The sequence below is a fragment of the Anopheles darlingi genome, chromosome 3 (genome assembly GCF_943734745.1).
Source record: "Anopheles darlingi chromosome 3, idAnoDarlMG_H_01, whole genome shotgun sequence".
NCBI lineage: Eukaryota > Metazoa > Arthropoda > Insecta > Diptera > Culicidae > Anopheles > Anopheles darlingi.
This window is the reverse complement of record NC_064875.1, coordinates 2,998,068-3,021,500: the sequence shown is the minus strand read 5'-3', so window position 1 is coordinate 3,021,500 and position 23,433 is coordinate 2,998,068. Positions and strand designations below refer to the sequence as shown.

At 51.9% G+C, this 23,433-nt stretch overlaps 2 protein-coding genes across 2 annotated transcripts in view; both read left to right on the top strand.

The window, feature by feature from the left end:
• The first annotated feature begins 12 nt into the window (after positions 1-12).
• On the top strand, positions 13-3,798 carry LOC125958086 (uncharacterized). Its single transcript, XM_049691208.1, has 8 exons — positions 13-240; positions 304-584; positions 669-949; positions 1,021-1,334; positions 1,632-1,916; positions 1,990-2,285; positions 2,353-2,633; positions 2,712-3,798. Exons 1-8 carry the CDS (start codon positions 19-21, stop codon positions 3,026-3,028), a joined length of 2,277 nt encoding a protein of 758 aa, XP_049547165.1. The 5' UTR covers positions 13-18; the 3' UTR covers positions 3,029-3,798.
• Positions 3,799-4,305: 507 nt separating this feature from the next.
• The window catches only part of LOC125957467 (putative transcription factor SOX-15), a 48,823-nt gene continuing 29,695 nt past the window's right edge, over positions 4,306-23,433 (top strand). Inside the window, exon 1 of the mRNA XM_049690188.1 lies at positions 4,306-4,741. Within this exon, the coding sequence (XP_049546145.1) occupies positions 4,698-4,741 (44 nt within the window). The 5' untranslated portion in view covers positions 4,306-4,697. The remainder of the gene's footprint in view (positions 4,742-23,433) is intronic.

The window sequence follows — 23,433 nt, the reverse complement described above, 5'->3', positions numbered from 1 at the left end:
CTGATACAACGTAGAAGCATGGACAGCAAGATCAGCTTTGGAATCGGTGTATTTATCACATCTTTGGTACTGACCGCTGGGACCGCTGAACGGTGTACTACATCCACCGGTAGGGCTGGCCGATGCGTTCAATCGGATGCTTGCCCACGGTTTAAGCAAATATTGGACGACCCCAACGTTACGCTGCAACAGTACAACACTCTGCTAGCTGCATTGAACGCGTGTGAGGATAAGGCCGAGGTAAATCGTGCGACTGCATTTACGAAGAGCAAGTAGTCACCGGCTTTACTTTACCTAAAACAGCTGTGTTGTGTTCTTTCAGACATCCTGCCATCGGTCCTATCAACTTCTATCACCACCACCACCACCACCACCATCGCCACTACTATCGTCAGTGCCACAACACGTTGTGTCCAGGAACAACTGACCGGTGGCCACAGCATCACGTTCGCCGACGAAACATCCTTCGGTGTGTTCATCGCGATCAGCGGTCATTTTGGGCACGGAACTAGGCGATGCGTCGGAAGTTTGATTAGTGCTGAGTATGTGCTAACCGCGGCCCACTGCGTAAGGAATGCGCCGAAGTAAGTAAACTGATGCTGTGGCTATAGATCCTTGGCTACCCGGCCGGCGCTGCTAACCCATTCTCTGTGTGTGTCTCGCTCCAGCATTAGTGTGTTTGTCAATGCTAACAACATAACGTCCAGTGAGAAGGGCCAGTACAAAGGCGACGTTGTGGGAATGCGTGTGCGAGAGATCATTCTCCACGAGCAGTACACTATCAGCAAGCGAGGGTACGATATAGCACTATTACGGCTCAATACGCCCATCCGCACGAATTTGCGGGGATCACCGAGACCCATCTGCATTCCAAGTGGCGAACAGCACGACGAGATTGCCTCGGTTGGCCACACGCTGAGCTCCTTCGGTTGGGGTTTGAATGCTGACGGTACACTGGTGCTTGTGTGATTCGTTTGCTTGGTCTGCTAAACCTCACACACTCTTCTTCTCCCCGTTCAGGTGTGATCAGTAACAGGAAGCAGTGGGTAACACTGGAACGCATCTCGCTGGACCGATGCAGGGCCTCCCTTGGTTATGCGCTACCCGGGCTGAATATTACGCTCAATGAACTGTTCCTCTGCACTGCCAGCATCACCGGTCACGATGTGTTTTCAGGCTACTCCGGTGCTCCCTTGATGTACCGCCAAAATGGGATCTGGTTTATGGTGGGCATCGTGAGCTTCGGCATCGGGACGACTTCTAACGAGTTCCCGACCGTCTCGACCAACGTGCAGCAGTACGTTGGTTGGATTCTGCAGCAGATAAGCCAACGAGTTCCAAGGGACAAGAGAGCATAATAAAGGGGACTCCCATTGATAACGTGTGACTACGATTTGTATGTGTGTTTTGCTATGCATGCTATGATGACGACTTACGCAATCGCACTATCCTTTCGCACTTTTGAACTTGCTTCGCTTTCGCGACTCCTATCAGTCTGTATCACGTTATTGACCGTGGAATGGTCTGCGATGGCTGTGTTTGTGATCGCTTTACCAATGGCGCTTCCTCTAGCCTGCTGATAACACAGCGCATCAGTTGGTGTTTGGAAGTGATCCTGGTAACATTGGTGTTTACTTCAACGTCGGTGTCATTCAGACTCGCGTACAATGTGTAGATCAGCCGGAACCAGTATGGCCATCGCGAGCATTCTGCTATTTTGGTGCAGTTTCGTGTGTGTTGCAGCGAATAGGGAATGTATCGCATCCAATGGTAAAAAAGGACACTGTGTAGCTATAGCAGCTTGTCCAGAGATTGCAGCAGTGGCCGATCAGGATACGTTAGTGCCGGAACAGGAGCGATTGCTCAACTCCGTCATGAAGGCCTGCGGCAGCAACGCGGCAGACCCTAAGGCGACTGTAAGTATGCTTCATGCTCGTCGATGAACGTATCTTAACTTGACTGAATCGTTGCTGCATCGTTATCGCATAGGTTTGCTGTCCAGTGATGTCTGTGACTCCATCCCCTACCAGCGAAATACCGACCATGACGGAAAAAATAGGAGCTGGTACCATTCGAATACACCTTCCAATGTGGTGTGGTCAGCGTTCCCCAGGGATCAAAATCATATCTAACACCACAGATGAAGATTACATATACATGTGGGCAGTGTTTTTGAAAATTCAGGAGGCCCCTAGCAGGAATGCTAGTCGCTGTACCGGTACGCTTATCAACAAGTGGTACGTTCTAACGGCGGCACACTGTGTGCATAAACTGAGATTACAGAGGTACGTCGTTGGATTTCACCTATTTAGCTGAACGGTAACTGATAAATTTGGCGTTTGACTTTCTTAGAGGATACAGCAGCATCAAGATGTATCTCGGTTTATACGATTTGGAACAGCTAAAGACGTGTTTAGAAGACGGTCCGTGTGTAGAGCGTAGCGCCGTTAAGATTATAACTCACCCACAATACAATCCGCATACGGTGCTAAACGACATAGCGCTCATACGCATGAATCAAGCCGTGGAAGAGACGGACTTTATTCAACCAATCTGCCTTCCGTTGAATCATACCTACGATGAAAGACTGCAACCGCAGGTCATCTCCTACGGCTGGGGTATAACAAAAATAGGTGTGATGATCGCTAGTTTTGCTACACAATATTCGCATCAATATACTAACTCACTTTTCCATCTTTTTCCATTCGAAGACGGATCTTTGGAGCTAAGTAACGTTAAGCGTGTCGTAGGTTTGGACGCTGTAGCGCCCAATGTTTGTGCTAGAGAACTACGAGGGGTGATTAGAAGTGGTTCGCTAGAGCCCACGCAGCTCTGCACTAAAGGTGTGGGAGACGAGGATGTTTGCAGTGGCGATTCTGGGGCACCAATGATGGAGTGGAACAATGAGCTTTGCTACGTGGTCGGTGTTGTTAGCTATGGACCGAAATGCGGCACTGCAGCAGCGCCTGGTATTTCAACAAGAATCTCAGAGTACATCGATTGGATTCTCAACAATCTGGCGAAGTAAAAGTTGGGCATGAAACAGATTAACTGGTGGCTGCACAGCATCCTGTGAAACAATGGTAAGATGAGCACCATAGCTCACATACAGGGTGGGCCATCTAAACATGACCTAATTAATTGCTGTATAATTCCGCCATTTATCGGTCGATTTTGCAAAATGAACAATATTTATTTAGGTTATGCAATACCCTTTCATGCACAATATAATATCGATCCAATGACCGCCTCACTCAGACGCACAAAAGGTGGCTTTTTTGTAGGCATTAGATAGCATGCATGTAATAGCAATAATTAGCGCTCTGATAATAGCTCTTAGTTTATCAATAGTATTTGCTTTGCTGGCATACACCTTACTCTTCGAATAGCAACACAGAAGTAAATCAGGCGCCCACAGTTCTTATTCAAATTGTCAGTTTTCACAAATGAACGATTTTTTTCGACGTACAGCGCTACAATTTCAGCCCGCTTGTTTGGTGTGAATAGATTTATTACTAAAACGGCATAAACTAACGTTTCAGAATCTAGCCGATTTGATTAAATCGGCCGAAAAATGACAGAGTTATTCAACATTTAAATAGGTTTAGATGGCACACCCTACGACCACGTTCTTCAGCTGCAGCAGGATTTAACGCATTTTGCCATTTTTACCATTAGAATTAGAAACAACCATAGTGTTAGGATAGAATCTCCAAATAGGTTGGGCATATTAGAACATATAAGTCGTGATATAAAATTAATAAGAGAAATAAAATGAATAAGCCATCAAGCTCCAACTCCAATACATCACATTCTACTTTTTCAACAGATGACATCTTGAAATTTTTGTTCAATGCAGAAAAAAACGGGTTTAAAAATTCTTTGAAAATTACAAAACAAATTATTTAAGCATATATGTCGATAAGAAATAAGTATTAAAAAAAATCGAACACATATTTTTTTTACTGTTTCCCCCTCTAAAACTGGGAACTTATCAATTCAGCTCGCATTCAGCGCGCGTTCAGCTGATTGATTCAGCGCGTACAGCAGTTAAGCGTGCGTTCAGCTAAGCGTGCGCGTGAGTTTCAAAAGCTACCGGACCGGCGAACGGCGCGGATGTTTCAACGGACCCGGAGTAGTGTGATTCCTATCGAGAGTGCATAGCGAGATCCCCCGGAGTGTGTTTGTGATTTGTTTGCGTGTGATGATTTGGAATCCTGAAAGCTGTTGAAGTGTACTTAGCGCGATGGTGTTCTACTACTAAAGCAACAAACCCCCCGGGAGCTAGCACTTCCGGTGCGCTCGCCGCTCGCACGCGAAAACAGAACGCCGTAAGCCCGAAATCTGGCGAAACGAAGCCTAATAATCAAAATTGCTGTCTGCGTTTAGTTGGGTCTCCGGACACCGGAGAGGCGTTCCCGACCCCAAAGTGCTATTTTAGTGCGCAAAACAAGTAACAAGAAGCATTGGTGATCGGTCGTGCGTCGTGGTGGTTGTTGGAGGTGCAATAAACAGCCGAATCCCAAGCAAAGGCGAAGGTGAAACCCAAGACGCAATCGTGGAAAGTGTAGTTTTTTGTGTGCAAAATTCTCGAGATAATTTGTGCGAAGGTTAATTAGTGATCGCCAGTAATCCCGTCTCCGGCACCGGAGTCACTGAGATATTGCGGATCGACTACTAGGTCTCGGCCAGTCAAGATGGACTCTGATGGCGAGCGTGACACCGGCTACAATCATTACAAGTGAGTGCAATAAAATTCTGCTTTTTGTGTGAATGATGAAAACTCCAACCCCATCCGCTAGAATAACGGATATGCACGCGCGACTAACGTCAGCGGTGTACCAAAGGGAGAGGGTGTGTGTGTGTGTGTGTGTGTGTAAATGAGGGGATGGAACCGAGGGGTGTGCGATCGCTGATCGTCTATCAACTTCCGCTTCCACCTTCCAGTGGTTGTTTGATGAATACGCTTAGCTTAGCGGCCATACACTGTAGAGCCGTCGGAGTTGGCCGTCCGCCAACCGTCGTTGAGGTCTCCATGGACGGCGAGGCTTTTCCTCTCAAAGCCGACCTTCGCCTGCCGTTAGAGCGCATTTGCATCGATCGGATCGAGCGTTCGACCGATCGATCTCACTCACCGAAAGGTACAGGACGAGACGAAGCGATCCTAGAACTCTCCTAGACGTCGGGCATGTCACGAGCACAACAATGTTAATCAGAATTAGCTCAATTACGGGCCGTTCGTCTCGCGTTCTCGTCGGCACGCGGCTGGCAAAGAGTGCTGGTGGTTTTTTTTGTTCCTCTGCGTACCCAACGTCTCAAATTAAGACCTTAAACCGTGGGCTGTAATTTGCATCCAAATGCGCATCCCCTTCACCCCCGTACTCTCACCTGGTCTATCCTGTCTCGCAAATTTTCTTCCGCTTGAAAATGGAGTCAAAAATGGAAAAAGAGAGAGATAGAGAGAGAGAGAGACCAAGAGTGCTTGGTCGCGATAATCATGTGACATCATACGCATACCCCTCACATGATGATGCTGCTGGTGCCAGCCAGCTCCACATGATATGCTCGCCTCGCATCGCCTCGCGTTACCGGTGGACTCTGCCGCGAAAACAAACATTCAATCTTATAAAAGATAATTTGTATAATTTGGAAAGGCTCGCGCCCTTACCACGTCAAGCCCCGGTCCCTGTTGCTGGCTCTCCGTCGCTGTCTGTCGGTGGGCAGGCGCAGGTTCAGGCGCGACAATCTCACCTCGCGCACGCCAGGCGCACTCCGGGCGCATCGACAAGCAAACAAGAACCACGGCAGAGCGAACGCAAAAGAGGCGACGGTCTGTGTGTGTTTTCAGTTAAACGAAGACGATCTTCGATCGACAAGATCACCTCTCATCATCCTCGCCATCATCATCATCATCATCACGATCCTCATCACCATCACCATCATCAACATCTTCGGCGATGTCGATGTGGTTCCGGCGCGGCCGGAGGCCAGCGTGTGTCGTCGCCACGTTCTGGCGTGACGTTTGATTACAGGTTTGATCCGTGGGGTGCGGGTGCTCGCTCGCTCGCTCGCTCGCACCCCTTCACACCGAGCGATACACTCCAGACATGCACCGCTCGGTTGGGCACCTCCTGCAGGTCCCGAGCAATTTACACCCACGTGCGCGCGCGCGCCCTAGGTACCGGCGACCGGCTGACAAATTCTCTTCACTCGATCTTTGATCTTTCGTCAAAACCCCCCTTTGGCCGATCCCCGCCCCGATCGGCACGCCGTCGACGTCGGGCAGAAGGGGATGGGTTCGATGTAATTTTTGGCAGCGGTCCGCGGCGTGGCCGACGGCGTCTCTAACCAACGTTGTCGCGTTCTCGTCGTCGTACATCTTGGAAACGCTCGGGAGAACCCGAAAACGCAGCGGGATACGGACGCGGACCCGCCCGCGTCAATAGTCCGTATTTCCGGTGCCATCCGGCGGTGGCCTACCATCGGCTGGGATCGGATCGGATCGATCCGGTGATTGATTGATCGAGCGTCTTGGTCCGATGACGGCAGAACAGGGCGGCGTTTGGGAAGCGAAAGGCATAACAGAGACGGAAAAGGTTGAACATCATTCGTGGCTGACTGCCCAGAAATCAAAAACCATGTCATGGCGGTGTCACTTCCCTTCGCTAGCAAAGGGGACTAGATGCTGCTTCCCGTACATTATCATACAATCCGAGACGTGGTTCGCTGAATGCAACATAACGTTACGGTTAAATGTCTCGCTACAGTCAGCAAACAAACACCCGAATGGTGCTAATGTTGCGCATAACATCATTCACATCAACAATCCGTTGTTGATGCTGCATCCCGGAAAGCGAGTCCGGTGGCATCATTACTTGCAGCCACTAACGCCAGTACCAACTTTAAAATTGCAATTTGGACTTTCTCCATTTGGCCGGAATTTGGGGAGCGACCCCAAGCGCTTTAACGTTTTACAACGAAGTGCGACCGTTTGACATTTCATTAGCTAAACGGAAATTATGGGATCGTCACATTGTTTTTTTTTTGTTTTGTTTTTTGCGGGAAAACGGGAACAAGTGCGTCGGCCGCGGGCGCGCGTCACATTACGGTCCACATGAATAAACCAGTAAGGCCGACGGCGAGAAAGTCTCGAGACCGGTACCGTTTGGGGCTGACAACAATGTGCTGAAGGTGAAACTGGCGGGAGGGCGAGGGGGAAATTCCCGAAAATGCGACACCCTCCAAAAAAGGGGACCCGATGGGCTGATTAAAAAGCAACAAATTAACACCTTCACCGCGCCATTGCGCCTTTACCGCATGGAGGAGAAGTACTGGCGAGGAGCAAGTAGAAAGGATTAAGATGCGTCTCCACGCGGTGTTCTCTTTTTGCGGCTTCTCGGCTTGTTGTCCCGAGTAGCACCTGTAACAGATGCCATGCCGCGCAAACAACCGGAACACAACATAATGATTCCATTCCAGCAACGCTCGCTCGCCACCCATTTATGGGCCGCGATGCGACGCAAATAAAATTTTCGATAAATCAAATAATTAATAACACATTCCTGAGACTCCCCCCCCCCCCCCCCCCCCCCCCGGTGTTGCTTCTCATCCCTCATCCCTGTCGAGGGTAGTTTTCAAAACATATAAAAAAAAACGACAATAAAATGGTTTCCCATCCCATCCGGAACCTGCGCGGAGTGAGTAATTCGCGCACGTTCATCTAATTTACTCGAAGAGTCTGAGATGTTTAATTGATACCTGGGTCCCAGCAACCCATCGACGGACCTATCTCAGGCTTATCTATGTTCCGCGGCAGCGGCGGCACCAGTGGCTGGATCACGCTGAGTCCATATTTGGTTAGCCGCATAGCTGCGGTAGCCCTCGAAGGGCGACCAGTTGTCGTCGTCGTCATCATCCGTTGTCGCCGCGGCCATTCCCTTTGCAAAACGTCCCGCCGCTCAGTGCAAGGCAACAGGGGCCGCTGGCGCTGGTGTCCGGAGAAAGACCGGCGCGCTACTTGCCGCGTTTGTGCCGCACCTGGCAAACGCGACAGAAGGAAGCGCGAACGGAACGGAGCGGAACGGAAACCTTGTGAAGGATTTTAATTGGATCGCAAAAAACTAGATATTAGCGCGGGCGCTCATACATGCACGCGCCGCACCAGCGCGCCGACAACAAACTCCTCGAGCCCGCGAGCACACACTGGAGGGCCCCCGGCCCAGACTTCGTCCCGGTGACTTCGGGCGTTACGCGGGCGGAGAAAGGATAACGATACAGAAAATCAAAAACTGAAAAGCGGCCCGGCAAGGAAAGCGGGTAAAGGGGATAAAGAGGGGGGGCGCCGTAGAAGCGTAGCGAGAAGGAGAAGAACGGCGTAAAAATAAATCTTGGCACCACCCCACCCCGGCCCCTGTCTCTCGGTTCGATTGCGAGGAGGAGCGCGATCCAAAAAGGCAAACAGGACTGCGGGCGACGCGCGCGCACGCCGAGTGGGGCGGACACTGCTAGGTGGGAGGGGGAAGCTTGTAAAACGAGTTGCAAAAACCACCAAAACGGGGATGGGGTGGGGGGGATCGCTCGAACGGGTCGAACGGGAAGGCGGTTCGCGATCGCGGCACAGAAATGCGCGAGACAACGCGCCGCTCGCTGCTGATAGTGCGAGCGCCTCTACCAGCAACCACCGCCACCACCTTTCGGCCCTTTGTGCTGCACACGCTCTGTGTGTGTGTGTGTGCAGCGTGGTAAACGCTGGAAGCCTACCGCGCACAACAGATTATGGGACGTTGATAATAATTTTAATAACTTAAGTGCTTTCTTTGATCCCGTGCTTCCTGGCCACTAAATGGTCCCGGAGGAGGCTGCCAGCCGGCAGGCCGGCCGGTCGGTCGGTTAACCGATACGATTAGGCGCACCCGGGCTTCCAGCTATGAGCTGGCCACACCACCGGGCACGGTTTGTGGACGCCTTTGGCGGTATTTTAAAGGTGTAGTACATGCGCACACCACTGAACATCGGTTGGCGCTTCGCGATAAGGCGGTCGCGCGAAGGGCTCCGTGAAGTGCTCACTCCGTGACATCACAAGTGCGTACCAAGTACGGATGGATGTCCTGGAGATGGGAGAGAGACAGAGATGAACCGGCCGGCAAGGATACAAACACACACACACACACGGTACGGAATGCGTAAGGGAGGGATTCTTTTAACATTCCATTCGATAAGCGCTGGGTGATTGAGAAGATTAGCGCGTTGAAGTGCAAGTATTGCAGAGTCTCAATAGTAGCCTTCGAAGGGATGTTGCACTTCACAGGGCAGTCCATTTTCTCGACTCGCCAACGTGAACGATGCGTGACCGATATGGCAATCATATCCCATCTAGCTAGCACGCTGATATGCAAAGTGGCCACCCCCCTGCATTCGAAGTGTCCTCTCGCCGGTGCATTACGTCGTCGACCCGGTGGTCGCAAGCTGCTCGCTCGATTGCGGCCGCACTTTCACTCGCCATCACCATTCTCGCCTCCTATCCCCGGGCATCGCTCCTGCTTCCAGTTCGATGCACCCAAGAAGCCTCATCCCGGGGAGGGAGATCCACACTTTCTCACTTTTACTGCTGCTGCTGCTGATGCGACTTTTGTTGTCCTAAACCTCCGTCATCGCCGCACATTAGCCGTGCTTCGATAGGTTTGTCACAGTTGCGTGGCATCGCTAATCGCATCGGTCCTCACGGTACCGTGCATCCGCGGAACCGTCGGCGTATAGGGAATAGGGGCCTGGTACACGATGACTCGCACCGGTCTACGCGGCCAATAGAGATGCGCCTCGGTTGTCACTGTAACGAGCCCACAAAAACCCCATCGTCAGAGCGCCTTCTTCATCGTGTTCAGCATAAATTAATTGTCCTTAGCATTAATTTCCGCGTGTGGAGCCCAAAATTGAAAGTGTTTCACTCAATTTAACTCCCCCGCGCAATCGCTGGGCTGGCTGGGAGGAGACAATTCCAAACCACTGACGAATGGGGGCCCCGCGACAGGGTTGCCAATTACTCCCCGGTGGCATAATGGAGCAATTTGGCACTTGGCCGCTGGCTGGCAGGCTGGCGTCCTTTGAAGCGTTTAGGTTTTTTTGTGGTTTTGTTTTTTTCTTCTAAAGGGTTTTACTTTTCGATGATTTCGACAGTGAACGCCTCTATTAGTATGAGTTGTGACCGCACTGTTAGCGTTTAAGCTAGTGGCACTAAAAGCACCAAATCGGGAGGATGCGCACGCATCAATCAATTCTCCTCCTTTGTGACCGTCGTTTGGTGTGGGTTCATTTGTGTACAATTTTCAAAAATTATTATCATCAACAAACATTTCAATAATTTGGATTCATCATTCAGACGATCAAGCATGCTACGATGCAGATTGGCGAAACAACATGAACAACAGCATGATGTTAAAGGCGCAACCACAGTATGCGTTGGCACCAGCAACCACTCTTTTTGCGTCAGCAATGATTTCGCTTACCTTTTCGATGGAGCGCTCCCCCTCCCCCTCCTTTAACTAAATGACCGAAACTGTTGCTGTTGTTGTGGCTGCTCTATTCCAGCACCATCCAAGGGGAATCGGTTTTGGTGCGTTTCGGTTCCGGTTGACGGAACTTCCTTGCGTGGGACGTGGATGAGCGAAGGCGAAACCGTGAACTCTCGCCCCCTGGTGTGGGGGAAGCTCTTTGGTGGTTTGGTGAGCTGAAGGGGTGCCTTCCATCCATCACAAAGACTGTCTTACAAAGAAAGAAACACACGCACACACACAGACTACGCAACGGAACCAACCTTTAAGGACCGGAATGATGTAAGCAACGCAGCACATCTGCGTTGCTCGAACAAAGACACATCGCGACGTGTTCGAACAACACTTGGGGGAACGACTATTAAACAACACGATCCTCGGTTTGGGTGTTGATTCGTTCAAAATTATGGATAAGGTGTCTTATCAGGCGCGATGATACGGTACACTTCGAGCACAAGTTCGTTCTAAATTATTTACTTAAGAATCCTTAACCGCGTTGCACACACTTGGGACTAGAATGTCGTCGTCTTGGCCGAGTAGAAGTCTACACAACAACTGACGGTTTAATTGATGCAATGGTTGCTTGATCGGATGTTGCATATCATGCTCACGCTTATGATTTCCGTCAACCTAAGCAGGTCATCATCAGAAAATCTTATTTTGTGAAGAAAAACCAGACGCAAACTACTTGTATGACCATAAAGGATAAACCGTTTGTGAGAAGAATTTGAGACAGTAAAAAATTCCGCCCATCCCGATTGTGGGGCATTTATTGTTTTCGGTTCCGACATGATACGCACACTCCTAGCAGCGGTCACGTTTGGTGTGTGTTTCGCACGTTTTTCATTTATCCCGCAATGACGCGCAGTTCGATCTCGCGACGTCCCTGCTTGACGTCGTCGTCTGCTCTGTCACTAAACAGATTCCTTTCGAATGGTTCCCGGTTCCCGTGAGGGGTTTTTGTTGTTGTTATTTCTTCCCGCCCCTCTCGATCCCGTTTTCCAGTTGCTGCAGTTCTCAATCAGTCACGCTCACGTATGTGTTCCACATGGGATGATGTTCCCTTTTTTCTGTTTGCCTTCAACTGAATTTCTTTCCAATTGCTTAATGACACCGATAACACGTGTCGCTCGAATCGGTAATGTGACAACCCCAACAACCTGCAACCGGCCACCGAGATCGAGATCTCTCAATCCTCTGTAGCATATGAGTGTGTGTGTGTGTGTATACGGTGGCTCGACCTTTTGTTTTTTTTGCTACTTTCAATCTGCTTTATTGAACCAAGTCGGCGCACCGTAGGGGGACGATAAGAATCGTCATCCGGTCCGGTAGTACTCCCGACGTGACGTCACTGGTATAACGCATCATCGGCCGGTCTGCCTATCAGTCGCCGGCCGATCGGATAGATCGTCGGATCGATTGCCCACCAATAAATCATTTCAATCCTCCCCGGACCGGGCCACTGGCATCGAGCCGCGGGTTTCGCTACTGGGAGGGCCCAATCGGGAATCGGGTTCACTGTTTGTCGCCTGGCGCGCTCGGGACTGGCCCAATCGATTAACCCGGCTGCCACGACGGCATGACTTATGGCCTCTCGAATAGCCTATAATGTGCGTGTGTCGCAAGTCGCAGTTTGTGTGCACCAAGTCATTGCTTTGTCCTTCGTCGTTGCATACACACTCTCTATCGTCATCATCGCCTTCTGTAGCTGCAGATGATGATGATGATGATGATGATGGAGTGTCGAAGACGCAGGGTTTTTATCGTTGTCTACAACACCACCACCTGTTAGTCTGGTTCCATCGATTAGACGTTGCGTAGAATAAGCTGTTCTACATTTCTAAATTGAAACGGAACAACATTCTACTTGACGCATGTTCTTAGGTGGCTTTCGTGCCTTACACGACACCCCCCGCCCTACAACCTGTCTGTCGTACCTGCTGTTACTGTTTGACGGCCGTGTAAGCAGTCGATCGATCGTTTTGATAGCACGCACCCGGGCAAGTGTAGGGGCCTGCTTAAAACCGATAACACCGTACGGTGTTTCGTCTTCTGTTTTGGAGAAGAGTGAGGGAAATAACACGTCGAGGAACCAGAAGAAGGAGAAGAAGGACCCCCTGATGGCCCCGGTGGTGTACGTGGGCCCAAAGCTCATTTCCCTGCGACGACGCACCGGATGTGTTAATAGCGATCGGAAATGAGCCCACGCGCCTTCCCCTGTTTTCGTCGTCGTCGTCGTCTGACCGTCATCGAGCTTGGTGATGCGTAAGAGACGTGTCGACCGATAGTCTTTAGACCGTATGTGCGTATGTGTCTCCCGTCTTCCCGTTCTTTCCTCGTGTCTTTGTGTTCGGTGAAACTTTAGAATTTTCAAAACGGATGCGGGGTTCTATCGCTTGTAGCAACAAGTGCAGCGCGTCGGTGCAGCGCCAGAGGGAGTGTCGCGGACCCAAGAGGAGTTTCCCACCGGCAACCTCCCTGTTTTCGTGCCGTACGTTGATACGGAAATACGGAAGAAGCGAATGTGAGAGGGGTCAGCGCAGAATAGAACGCGCAGAACGCGCCCGGAGTCCCCCGCGGGTGGCGGGCAGCAAAGCGTAAACACAGAAAGAGAGGGTGCGAACATCGTGAAGGTGACTCTAGCGGGACGATCAATTGGCGGTCGGCCCAGCCGGTTACCTCGGCTGGACGCGGGAGACGACGCAAGCGCAAGCCAGCATAATCATCGACGCGTCTCTCTATATCCGGAAGAGGCAGTCAAATGAAACACACATCGTCCAAGGGGACAGGACCAGGCCCTTCCTACAGGAGGGGTTTCTTTGTAATTTAATTATCTTTTTTTTGTGGCTGCGTCCAGACCATTGCCGTTAGCCAAGCTGAGTAGCGCAGTGATGTCCAGTCCAGGGGAATCCCAAGCGTTTGTAGCGGTTCTTCCTGAGCCCCAAGGAGCGCGTTCGAAGATCAAACGTATCGTAGCTTAGGGATGTCGATGCCGAATCACCATAAATTTCGCACGGGAAGGTTACTCGGTTACCAGACACGCTGGAATCCGCTGTATACCGTTCCCGTAGGAAATCGCGCTCAACTCACGGCACGAATTAGCAAAAAGGAAGCACAAGCGGGAGGGAGGTAGGGCTAGTGCCTAACAAATATGCACACAAACCGGCAACGGCGTTCCGCAGACCCGATCGCGTCAGTTTGATCCTTCGGGATTTTCGGGACACTTCCCGGTATCGCCGGAGGACAGGGCCGGGAGAGGGGGGGGGGGGTGAGGTTTCAGGATGGTGACGAAAGCCCTTACCCTGGCCCCGTGGATGACGCGGTATCGGTCGCGGCGCGCGGCAGCATAAAATCAGCATAAAAAGTGCTGAGCATCACCAAAAGCATCTCGGGTCTCGGGATCCTGAAAGGCGCACCTTTTGCCTTGCCGAGCGCAAAACAACCGGACAGCCCGGACATGGAGCCCGGACACAGAGGGGATGGTAAACAGGGGCATGAATGTTGGGGAACATCCACAACATAGCGAGCACGGTCGCTACCGCAAGGAAGACGCGATGAAACGGAGGAAAAGCAGAGAGAGAGAGAGAAAGAGAGGCCAAGAACAGAACGCGGATCAAGAAAAACAACAACAGCAGCAAAAAAAAACACGGAACAAAACAAAAAACCGGAGCATAAAATTGTCGGCAGCGCTGGGTGGACAGTTTTTCTTTTGGTGTGCTTTTTGCTCCCCCGGCCCTCGACCCAGGGGAACCCGCTATAATGCTATATGCTTCGATGTTTATGCTGCCGCGGTTTGCCGCTTTGTAGGTTGTGGCTGCTGCTGCTGCTGCTGCTAGTAGGTTGCCCGGTTCCCCCGGTTCGAGTGAACGATACGTTCGTAAACACAGGATCAGGATCAAGCGTGTGTCTCGATACCGAGTTTATGATCTCCCGGGCGGTGGTGGTGCGGTTGTGGTTGCGGCGGGTCCTTTAGGACCACCCCGCCCTCGCCTGATCGAACCCTGGTACAGACCGTTCCGATCGCAACCGTGGTGCAAGCGTTGAGCGCGCGTTGCGATAGCGATCGCTCTCTGGTCTGGCCGCTGGCCGCCGGTTTGAGCGCTTCAGTTGTGATCTTCTTGCTGCCGTTGGCTGCCGGGAATCTCACCAACCCACCAACTGACAGAGACAAGTGCATAGAGGAAGAAGCGAAGCAGAGAGAGAGAGACTGTTGGGTGGCGTGGTGTGGCGTGCGCGCACGCGTTGAGACCATTTCGCTTATTGGCAATTCAAATAATCGTGCGCACATCGCACGGACCCTTCCTCGCACATGCTGCTGTACATGTATTGCATGCTGCTTATTATGGGTTCCCGAGTTGAGTGCGAGTGAGCAAGCAAGCAAGCGTGGAACAAGGGGAAGGAGTGGAACATCATCCCATCCCTTATGTCTCTCCCAGGGACTCACCGGCGACCCGGGAGGGTGCTGGCTGGCCTGGATGGCTGAAGCCAAGAAGCGGCTTCCATTCTGTAATCTCTTTTGAAACACAAATCTTCCCTTCCACTTCTGTCGCCCCGTGAGGGTGGACCGTGATTTTCGTCGTCGTCGTCGTCGTCGTTGCGATCGTCCTTCGAATGCCCAAAAGCCGAAGCAGATCCATTTTGCATCTGACAACGCGCCGCAAACCGCGCCGGGGTCTCCTCCATCTCGACGAAGAATGTGCTTCTACGACCAGGAAAAAGGGGCGCGAAGGGGGGATGGGGTCGCGGTTCATCGGTTCGGAATTAAGGCAGAGGGATGCCATTCTGTGCGCAGCATACCGCGCAGCACCACGGATCCAGAAGAAAGCGAGCATACGCACCCTGCCTGCCTGTCCGGCAGCATAAGGCGGCGATCGGTCGGGCCGCTCCTGGTGCTGCTGCTGCTGCTGCTGCCGATCGCAAAGACATCTCCGCAACCAGGGCCTGTCGTTGGCGGTATGTAGATGCGTCTCGGATGCGCCGGACCCCGGGACTCGCGAGGGCCGGCCATGCAGCGATGCATAAATACATATCTCGGCTACGCTCTCGTTCCGTTTCGTCCCAAGGTGGAGAGTGCGGTGGAAGGCGAGCATAAATCAATGCCGTGTGACATATATCCTTCGGATGTCACGGGGGGATTCGATATTGCAAGACTCCTGCGTTCCTCCTGTGGCGACCCTGTCGGAATCCCTTTTTTGGAAAATTCGTCCACCACAGTTTTCTATCCCCCCCTTTCTCTCTCTCTTTCTGCCTCTGTCCGGAGGGTTTCTTCTTGAGCCAATGGTCCACCGGACATCCCATTGCCCTTTAACGGCTGACGGTGGACACCGGAGCCCCTTTCGGCTGACGGGTGCATGATCAATTGACCTCTTGGTTTCTGGTATTATCACGGAGCTGACCAGGAAAATGGCTTCGATTTAAATAATATTTAGAAAACGTTCAGTCGAAGGGAAGAATCTGTGATATCTGTGCATAGTTGTTGTGATAAAGTTGTTCAGGCGGATAAAAATTTGTCTAAGAATGGTTCATACTAATGTTTACAAAAAGTTGTACGCGAATGAAACGAATTTTGTTTTATCTATCGGTTCAAATTTTGTTGCGAAAGCGCCACTAGCATCTAAATGTGAATTGAGAATGTGGGTATCGGACTACAATATGTTACTCTGATATTGGCTGCATTGACAGACGACCAGAAACTTGACTGCAAAAACGCACAACATTGAAAAAAGGTGAAAGATTTGTTAACTATTTGGGTTACATTTGGGCAGCAAAGCAACTTAAAGGTAACGCGCGATGGATTCATCAGCCGTCTCAAGGCCATAACTCGCTCACAACAAAACATATCGAAGCAATCTAAGAAAATCTCAAATTTATGTTATTTGCGACAACTTTTAGCTTTAGTTCATTAAAATAAGGAAATAATGGCACATTTTAAATCGTTTTCAAAAGTGACATTTCTTACAGACGTCGCAATGCTTAGTCACTTGGCGTCGATAAGCAGTCCAGCTAGTGCTCTATGAGGATTAGATCCGTTTATTGGGAAGGGATTAGAGTGCCCTATCTGTCCGGCGATGCTTATCTTCAAACGCGATAAAACGTGTTATTATTCCTCTAATCGATTCACTCAGCGGTTGTCTCACGCCAACTCCGATCACTTCCGATTCACCTCCCGATGTCACATGGCGCCATCGAACGTGCGCGGTAACCGCCAAGACTACTTGACGCCCCGGGGGTAAAAATCAACATCCTAGTGCTACACCACTCAAGCGAACCACTATTTGTCTTCCCTTTTAGTGCCGCTGCCACTGAAGTGAACCTCAAACAGTGACCGGGAGCGTTCTGGTGCGCGCGAATGGGCGCGCGCCTGCTCGAGCATTAATCCTCACCGCGGACCACTCGAACTGCCGACTGATTGCCGGTCAGGACGAACAAATTAAGGGCCGCAAGCCCGCGCTCGCTCGCGCGCTCTTATTTTGCGCATATGGCCGAGGCCAAAGGCCACCGGAAACGCACGCGCACGCCATCAGCAGCGAGCGTTAGAGCCGAAAATCGTTACGCACTCCAGTCCGTGCGCGATCCCATTGTTCCGGTGGCTCGCGCTTGCGGACATTGTCGTCCGGAACAATGGTATGCGCGCGCGCGCACGAGAGCGAGTGCGGATTGCATTCGATCCAAGCAGTGGCGCCGAGAGGCCACAAGAAGGACCGGCAGCTGCACCGTGAACCTTCGATTCCTTCGAGGGCTCGGCCCGCGCTGTATCTTGACATAAACTTTAACCTTTTCTTCAAGTCCGTCATCGTCAGCCGTGCCGCACCCGGTGACGCCTGCTGATGGGCGCCATTTTTTCGCGATCAACAACAATCATCGCGGGATTCGTCGATTGGTGTGTTCGTCCTCGAGGGTTGTTGCCGGTGGTGTCGCTTAATTAGAAGGGTTGCATTTCGTCGAACGCTGCGATTTCAGATCGGCCGGGCCGGGTCGGGCCGGAGCCGGGCGTTTTCTGGTTTGTAATGACCTCCCGCTGGGGTGGACTTTTTGGTCGATTTCCACTTTCGCGGCGCCCTCCCGCTGGTGCGCTACTGCCGTTTGGTGCCGCCGTAGTGCCCCCGGGAACTTTGAATGGATTGCCACGGAAGGGAAGGCCTCCGCGCCACGAATCCGCTGGCGTTTCACACAGCGCACAGACCCCACAGGCCGGGGCAAACAACAACAGGCCCCGTGTGGCCGTCCCGCGGTCCCGGTAAAGATAGGCGTGCAGGCAATGGTTTGGTTTCCGCGCGCGATTCCGTGCGATTGCCGCGGTTCTCATGCCGTCCGCCATTTTCTTTCCAAATCACCGGGGGTTGCATATATGCCCTCCGTCTTCCTTCCCTTGCGTGTTTCCGCTCGTTGGAAGGGAGCTCAACAATTGGGTCGGTTTGTGATTCATTAGAAATATAAATAAATAATTAAAGTGAGCGACAATGTGCGTGCGGTATTGCGCTTGCGGGTCTCGGTGTGCTGACAATTGGTTTAACGAAAGAACATTCCGCAATTGAATTTCCCCGCAGCGGGAACATGAGTGCGGTGCGGTTATTGCTTTAACTTCATTAAAGGGAATTAATATATTTCCTCGCGCTCGTGATTGACAGCCAAATACTCGTGTAGATATCTGTCAATTATGACGTCTGGATCTCTACTTTCAGTATTTTATACTATACAACGGTTATAAAATACAATTTCAAATCCAAAGATCAATGCAGTTCAAGAAAACTTCAAACAAATCATAGGTTGCTTCGATAGCTTCACAAACTTGTAGCTCAAAGTAACGCTACTCCTCTACTTCGGAGAGGAGCACATGGAATACGTCAACTGAACTCGTGGAGCTCGAGTTCCGCCATTGCAGTCCATCAATCCGTTTCAGTGGACAAATAACTGTAAACAGCTTAACACACTCCGTGCCATTTGCGATGTGATTTGTAGCGACAACGAGAAGCAATAGCAAAAAAAACAACCAAACACATCCATCCGCAACACCCAACGGTGTGACAAAAGAGCTACTAGCCTCTGCGGACTCCTCGTGGGTCTCACGAGCTGCAGCTGCACACAAAAAAAACCGATCTACAGGCCCCGACGTCAAGCCGGGACGGCCGACAACCGGCCAACACCATTTGTCAATCATGCTTCCCTTTAATTAATCGTCCAGCTGAGGCCATTCATTTTCTGTGGACCACGCGGAACACGCCTAGTGCCAGAGTGTTGCACTTCGCGCACGATGCCTCCATGGCCCCCCGTACTGAACGTACTGGACGCCTAGCCTAGTCTAGTGGTAGCAGTACGCTCGTTGGCTGGCTGGTTAAGTGATGATGGGACAATGATGGTGGAACTGGTCTATTGACCAGTGTCCGGGACTCGTTACGAATTCGCTGCTAGATGCCGCTCACTAGATTAGTGGCACAGCTGCTGTAACTAAACCTTGCAACCAACCAGCCGATCTGGACTGCCGACGCCGAGAACGCATTAATGAGCTCTGCCCGGTCCGGGTCGATCCGATTTAAATGGCGTTCGATGGGATGTGCACCGGTGTACGGTGAGCTCGTTGGCCAAAGGATGGGCCCTCTTACTGGCCTGTTGGTACTGGCCTGGTGGCGCACTTCCAAATGTGATCGATCCGGCCGTTGCGGGGGTCATTTCGAAATAATTAAACGCCAAGGGAGACAGAGAGGATCGGGCCCGGGTGGGGAGGGACACTCCGTCCCATAATACTCTACACGCCTGGCCTCAAGTAATTTGCATTTTCATTTTGCAACCTCCCCCCCCCCGCTCTTCCTTCCCATTGCCACTCCTCCATCGGGCACTCCTCTCGTTGGCATCACTGATGGAAGCTGGCCGCCACCCAGCCCCCCCTTTCTGAGCGGACGTTTAGTTGTGCATCCGGCTGGAAAGAAATGCTGAAATCGGTTCCACCCCCGGGGGGGGACGGCGACGGGGGTGGGCTAGGCGTCGTCGTCGGGGTTCGCCGTCGTTGATGGCGTCATGGTGCGTGAACAGTCGACCGGGCGACTGCGCGTGGCCGACCGACGGGTGTGGCCGCGAAATGGGGGTACACGGTACCCCGATGCCTTGATTTCCCCGTGACGCCTCGGAGGTGGTCTCGATTGAACAGTCGCGCCATCCGGAGGCCTCACTTTACGGAATTTCTGTTCGGCAACAAAGTGAACAGCGCATCCGTTCGCTGGTACGCTGGTTGGTTGGTTGGTTGGTTGGGTTGGGGCTTTCGCTATCCCATATGCCATATTTATAGGTGGACTGCGGGATGACCACAGGCTGTATAAGTCGAAACTCGCGGTTGCGACGACCTATCAGATGCATATTTGTTCACGCCACCGTGCACTACTGCTGCTGCTGCTGCTGCTGTTGGAAGGGAATGTATTATTTATGGCGCCAAGCGGGTGGAAAATCTGTATCATCATCCCTTGGCCGTGATGTTTCTTCATTTACGACGTGGTTGTTTATGGGGGAAAAAAATAGTTTTCCCTCCCCACATGCCGTGTACGTGTAAACTGTCAGATCGGTCATCGTAGAACGCATTTGCATACGGATACTGGATCCTAATAGAGATGGTTACATGCAACGATTTATGTTAGCGAACATATATCGGCATTCCATGCCTTTGCAGCATACCAAACCATGGCCTGCTATTTCAACACCGGCGCTGGCGCACTACTACTGTCATTTTGCGTCGCGGAATGCTGAAACAAGTACCGAACCCGGACGCAAAAACGTATCGGGAGCGTGATTTGCCAAAAAAAAAAAATGGGGGTTGCAAGTGATAAAAAGTAAAAATCATCACCTCCTAGCCCTGTAACCAGCCAGCCATTGCGAGTGGCAGGCAGACAGGCAGGCACGCAAATGATGCTCCCGGGGGGGCGAGGTGAAACACTCCGAAATTGGTCACGCCAGAGGGCAGATGACGAGGTGACGGGAAAGGTGAAACACCGAAATGGGCCTGACGCGCCCATCCCAGCACGACCGGGGCAGGGGCCAGGGGCCCCGGGGGGACCGGGCCTTTCCGCCAGAATGAACATGGCGACCATGCTCGGCCAAGCACGGCCCGGCCCGGCCAGCAGCTTCTTTGTGTGTGCCGATCGGCCTTTGGGTTGGTACTCTCGTCCACTGCACCATCCTTCCGCCACCACCACCCCATTCCCCCTGGTAGTGGACCACTTTTCACGTTTTTCCACCACCAGCACGAGACTCTCGCTACCTTGCTCTTGGTGGCATGCTGGCGTAATTTATGATAAATGGAAAAACATCATAATAACAGTGGTAATGGTGGTACCGAATACCGAAATTAATGACAATTCCCGTGCCGTGCCGTCCCCTCATGTGGCACACCGTCGCACTAGCCGCTAGAGAGCTGCAAGATATCATTCTTAGGAAATTTAAACGATTTTTCCGCCTCCCTCCCTGGCGTCCGGTGGGCCGTGGTGGAGTCAGCGAAGCGTTTGCGGGTGCCCTATGGGGTGGCTTATGGGAGTTCGTCATAAATAGTGACATTAAATGGGGAATGTTTTCGGAGGAGGGGCCCGTCATCATCAGCTACCATCAGTGGTAGCCGTGCCGTGAAGCCCAGATTACAGGATTGGGCTCAAAGAGGGGGGATGTCCCAGCCGGATGCCTTCACAGCTCGAAGGTGATAAACGGTGGCCGACGGCTGGCGAAGTGAGGATGATGATGGACCCCTCGTCCCGTGCCCGACACGCCCGAAGACCGCAGACACCGCCAGTGGTAATCAGTGTACCTTACGGATTCGTACACGTGTACGTGTACGCGTGTGTGTGTGTGTGTGTGTGCGTGTGTATGTGTGATTTATGCTCCACATAACCTCTTTCACGGCCGACGGAGCGAACCGAGTCCGTGTAGCAAAGGGGGTCCGTGGTCAATTTACCGTGATCTAGTGCTGTCAAGTGGCCACCAGGGGCGAGGGCCGAGGGGTGTAGTAGTATTATCACGGGGTAGCGGGCCGATGAAGCCATCTTGCGGCTGTCTGCTCCTGGCTGCGCGGTAGCTTTGTTGACATGCTGTTAGCACCTAATTTAGCCGTGCGATTACTATTTCACAGCTCGCTGACCGGTGGCCAGCGGGAGGAAAATTTATCACTCCCGCGAGCCGTAAAATTGGTTGTCGCCCACCCCGCCCTCCTCCCTTGGGCATGCGTGTCCGGTACAGGTGCGCTACCGATAACAACAGACGCAAAACGAGGAAGCGAGGAGAGGCACGACAACGACATGCACCACTTAACAATCATCATTACACATGTTGTACTTTCTGTCGATTATCGCGATGCGCTCGCTCGCTTTGTCGATGATGATAAGTCTGCTGTTGCTACAACTGCTGCTGTCAGACCATGGCACACACACACACACACATACACGCACACTTATTGTCACTAATTTGGGCATTCGGACGCGAATTGAACCTGTCAATCGCCGTATTACTACTACTACTGCTACTACCGCTACTACTGTTACTACGATTGTTTGTTTGTCTCGCCATCGCCATCTTGATGGTTCGCGGGTTCGACGGTTGCCATTTAAGCAACCTGCGAACACGCGTCACGGAAATGTGAAATATTTAACGGCAATGCATCAATCGCATGGGAGGGTATGCGCGAGGAGGCGCCTCCAGCCCTACACACACACACAGACAGATGTGACGCCGCGATCCCTGCTATCAGTTGATGGCCATCGGCATGCACGCGCTCATCGCAACGGTGTCTCAAAACTGGTTGTCCGCCACCGATCGGTTCTTGCGCGGCGGAAACGATACAGACCGAGCGGTACGATGGCGATGCGCAAATATTTCTCGAAAACTTTCTGACCACCCTCTGGTCTCCTCCCCTCGTACCCTTTCTGTGTCGCCCAGAAGTAGCCGCGTACCTCGCGTTTGGCAAAAATTAAAAAAAAAACATAAACAACACGCGCGCGCGTGTGTGTGTCGGTCGGGGCGTCGCCTTTCCCATTTCGTCAACCCGATGGACGCACGGTCGGCATATTAATTTCTGCCACGCCAAGCCCGCCAACGCCCAGGCGAATCCCCGCTTTATCTGCAGCCAAAAATTAATGTCCACCGACTGACGAGTGCGGCCCCAGAAATGTGTGTCATCTTGTGGGACACTTGGGACTTACGCACTTGGAATGGAAAATGGAAGGAAGGTGTCTAGTTTTCATTTTTGTAACTTCGAATCCGCTGGTCGGTTTGATTCTAGACGGGATGAAGGAGTCGATACTTCGGTCGGTTGGTCACTCTTAACGTACTACTCAGTACTGTACGTCGAGACAGACGTCATGAGCATTTTTCGGGATCGTAGCAAGCAACGATTTGTGGCAATAGCTGGCTAGGACATGCCCGTTTCGGCAGCACATCGGTCGTACGGGCCCCGGGAGTCACGGGGATGAAACATTAAAACAGAAATAAATGTGCTACCCCAGCTTGCCGCCAGCGGTTCTCGGAGCCGGCGTTGAATGTCACGACTTTCACGACCGCCGCCGGTACACGCGGAACCTACCTCGAACTCGTAAGTCTTCCGCGAGCGCGCGCGATCTCTCTCTCTCTCTCTCTGCGTCTCTTCCCGTAGTATCCCCGTTCCCTTAAAAAAAACCGAATGTTTCCTTTTTGGCAAGATACGAATCTAGAAAGATGTCGTTTGGCAGAAAAGACGAAAGGAGCGGAGCGGAGCGGTCGGGCGGGGGTTTAGAACGAAAGTCAGAATCGCCTGCGACTCGGTACTATCGGTACGGTTCCTTGATCTTTGCTCCTTCGCATCTTGCCGAGGATCGAGGGACCGACGGACACATTCCGCCCCTTTTTTCTCCGGCAAACCCGTCCCGACAATGACCGCCATAAA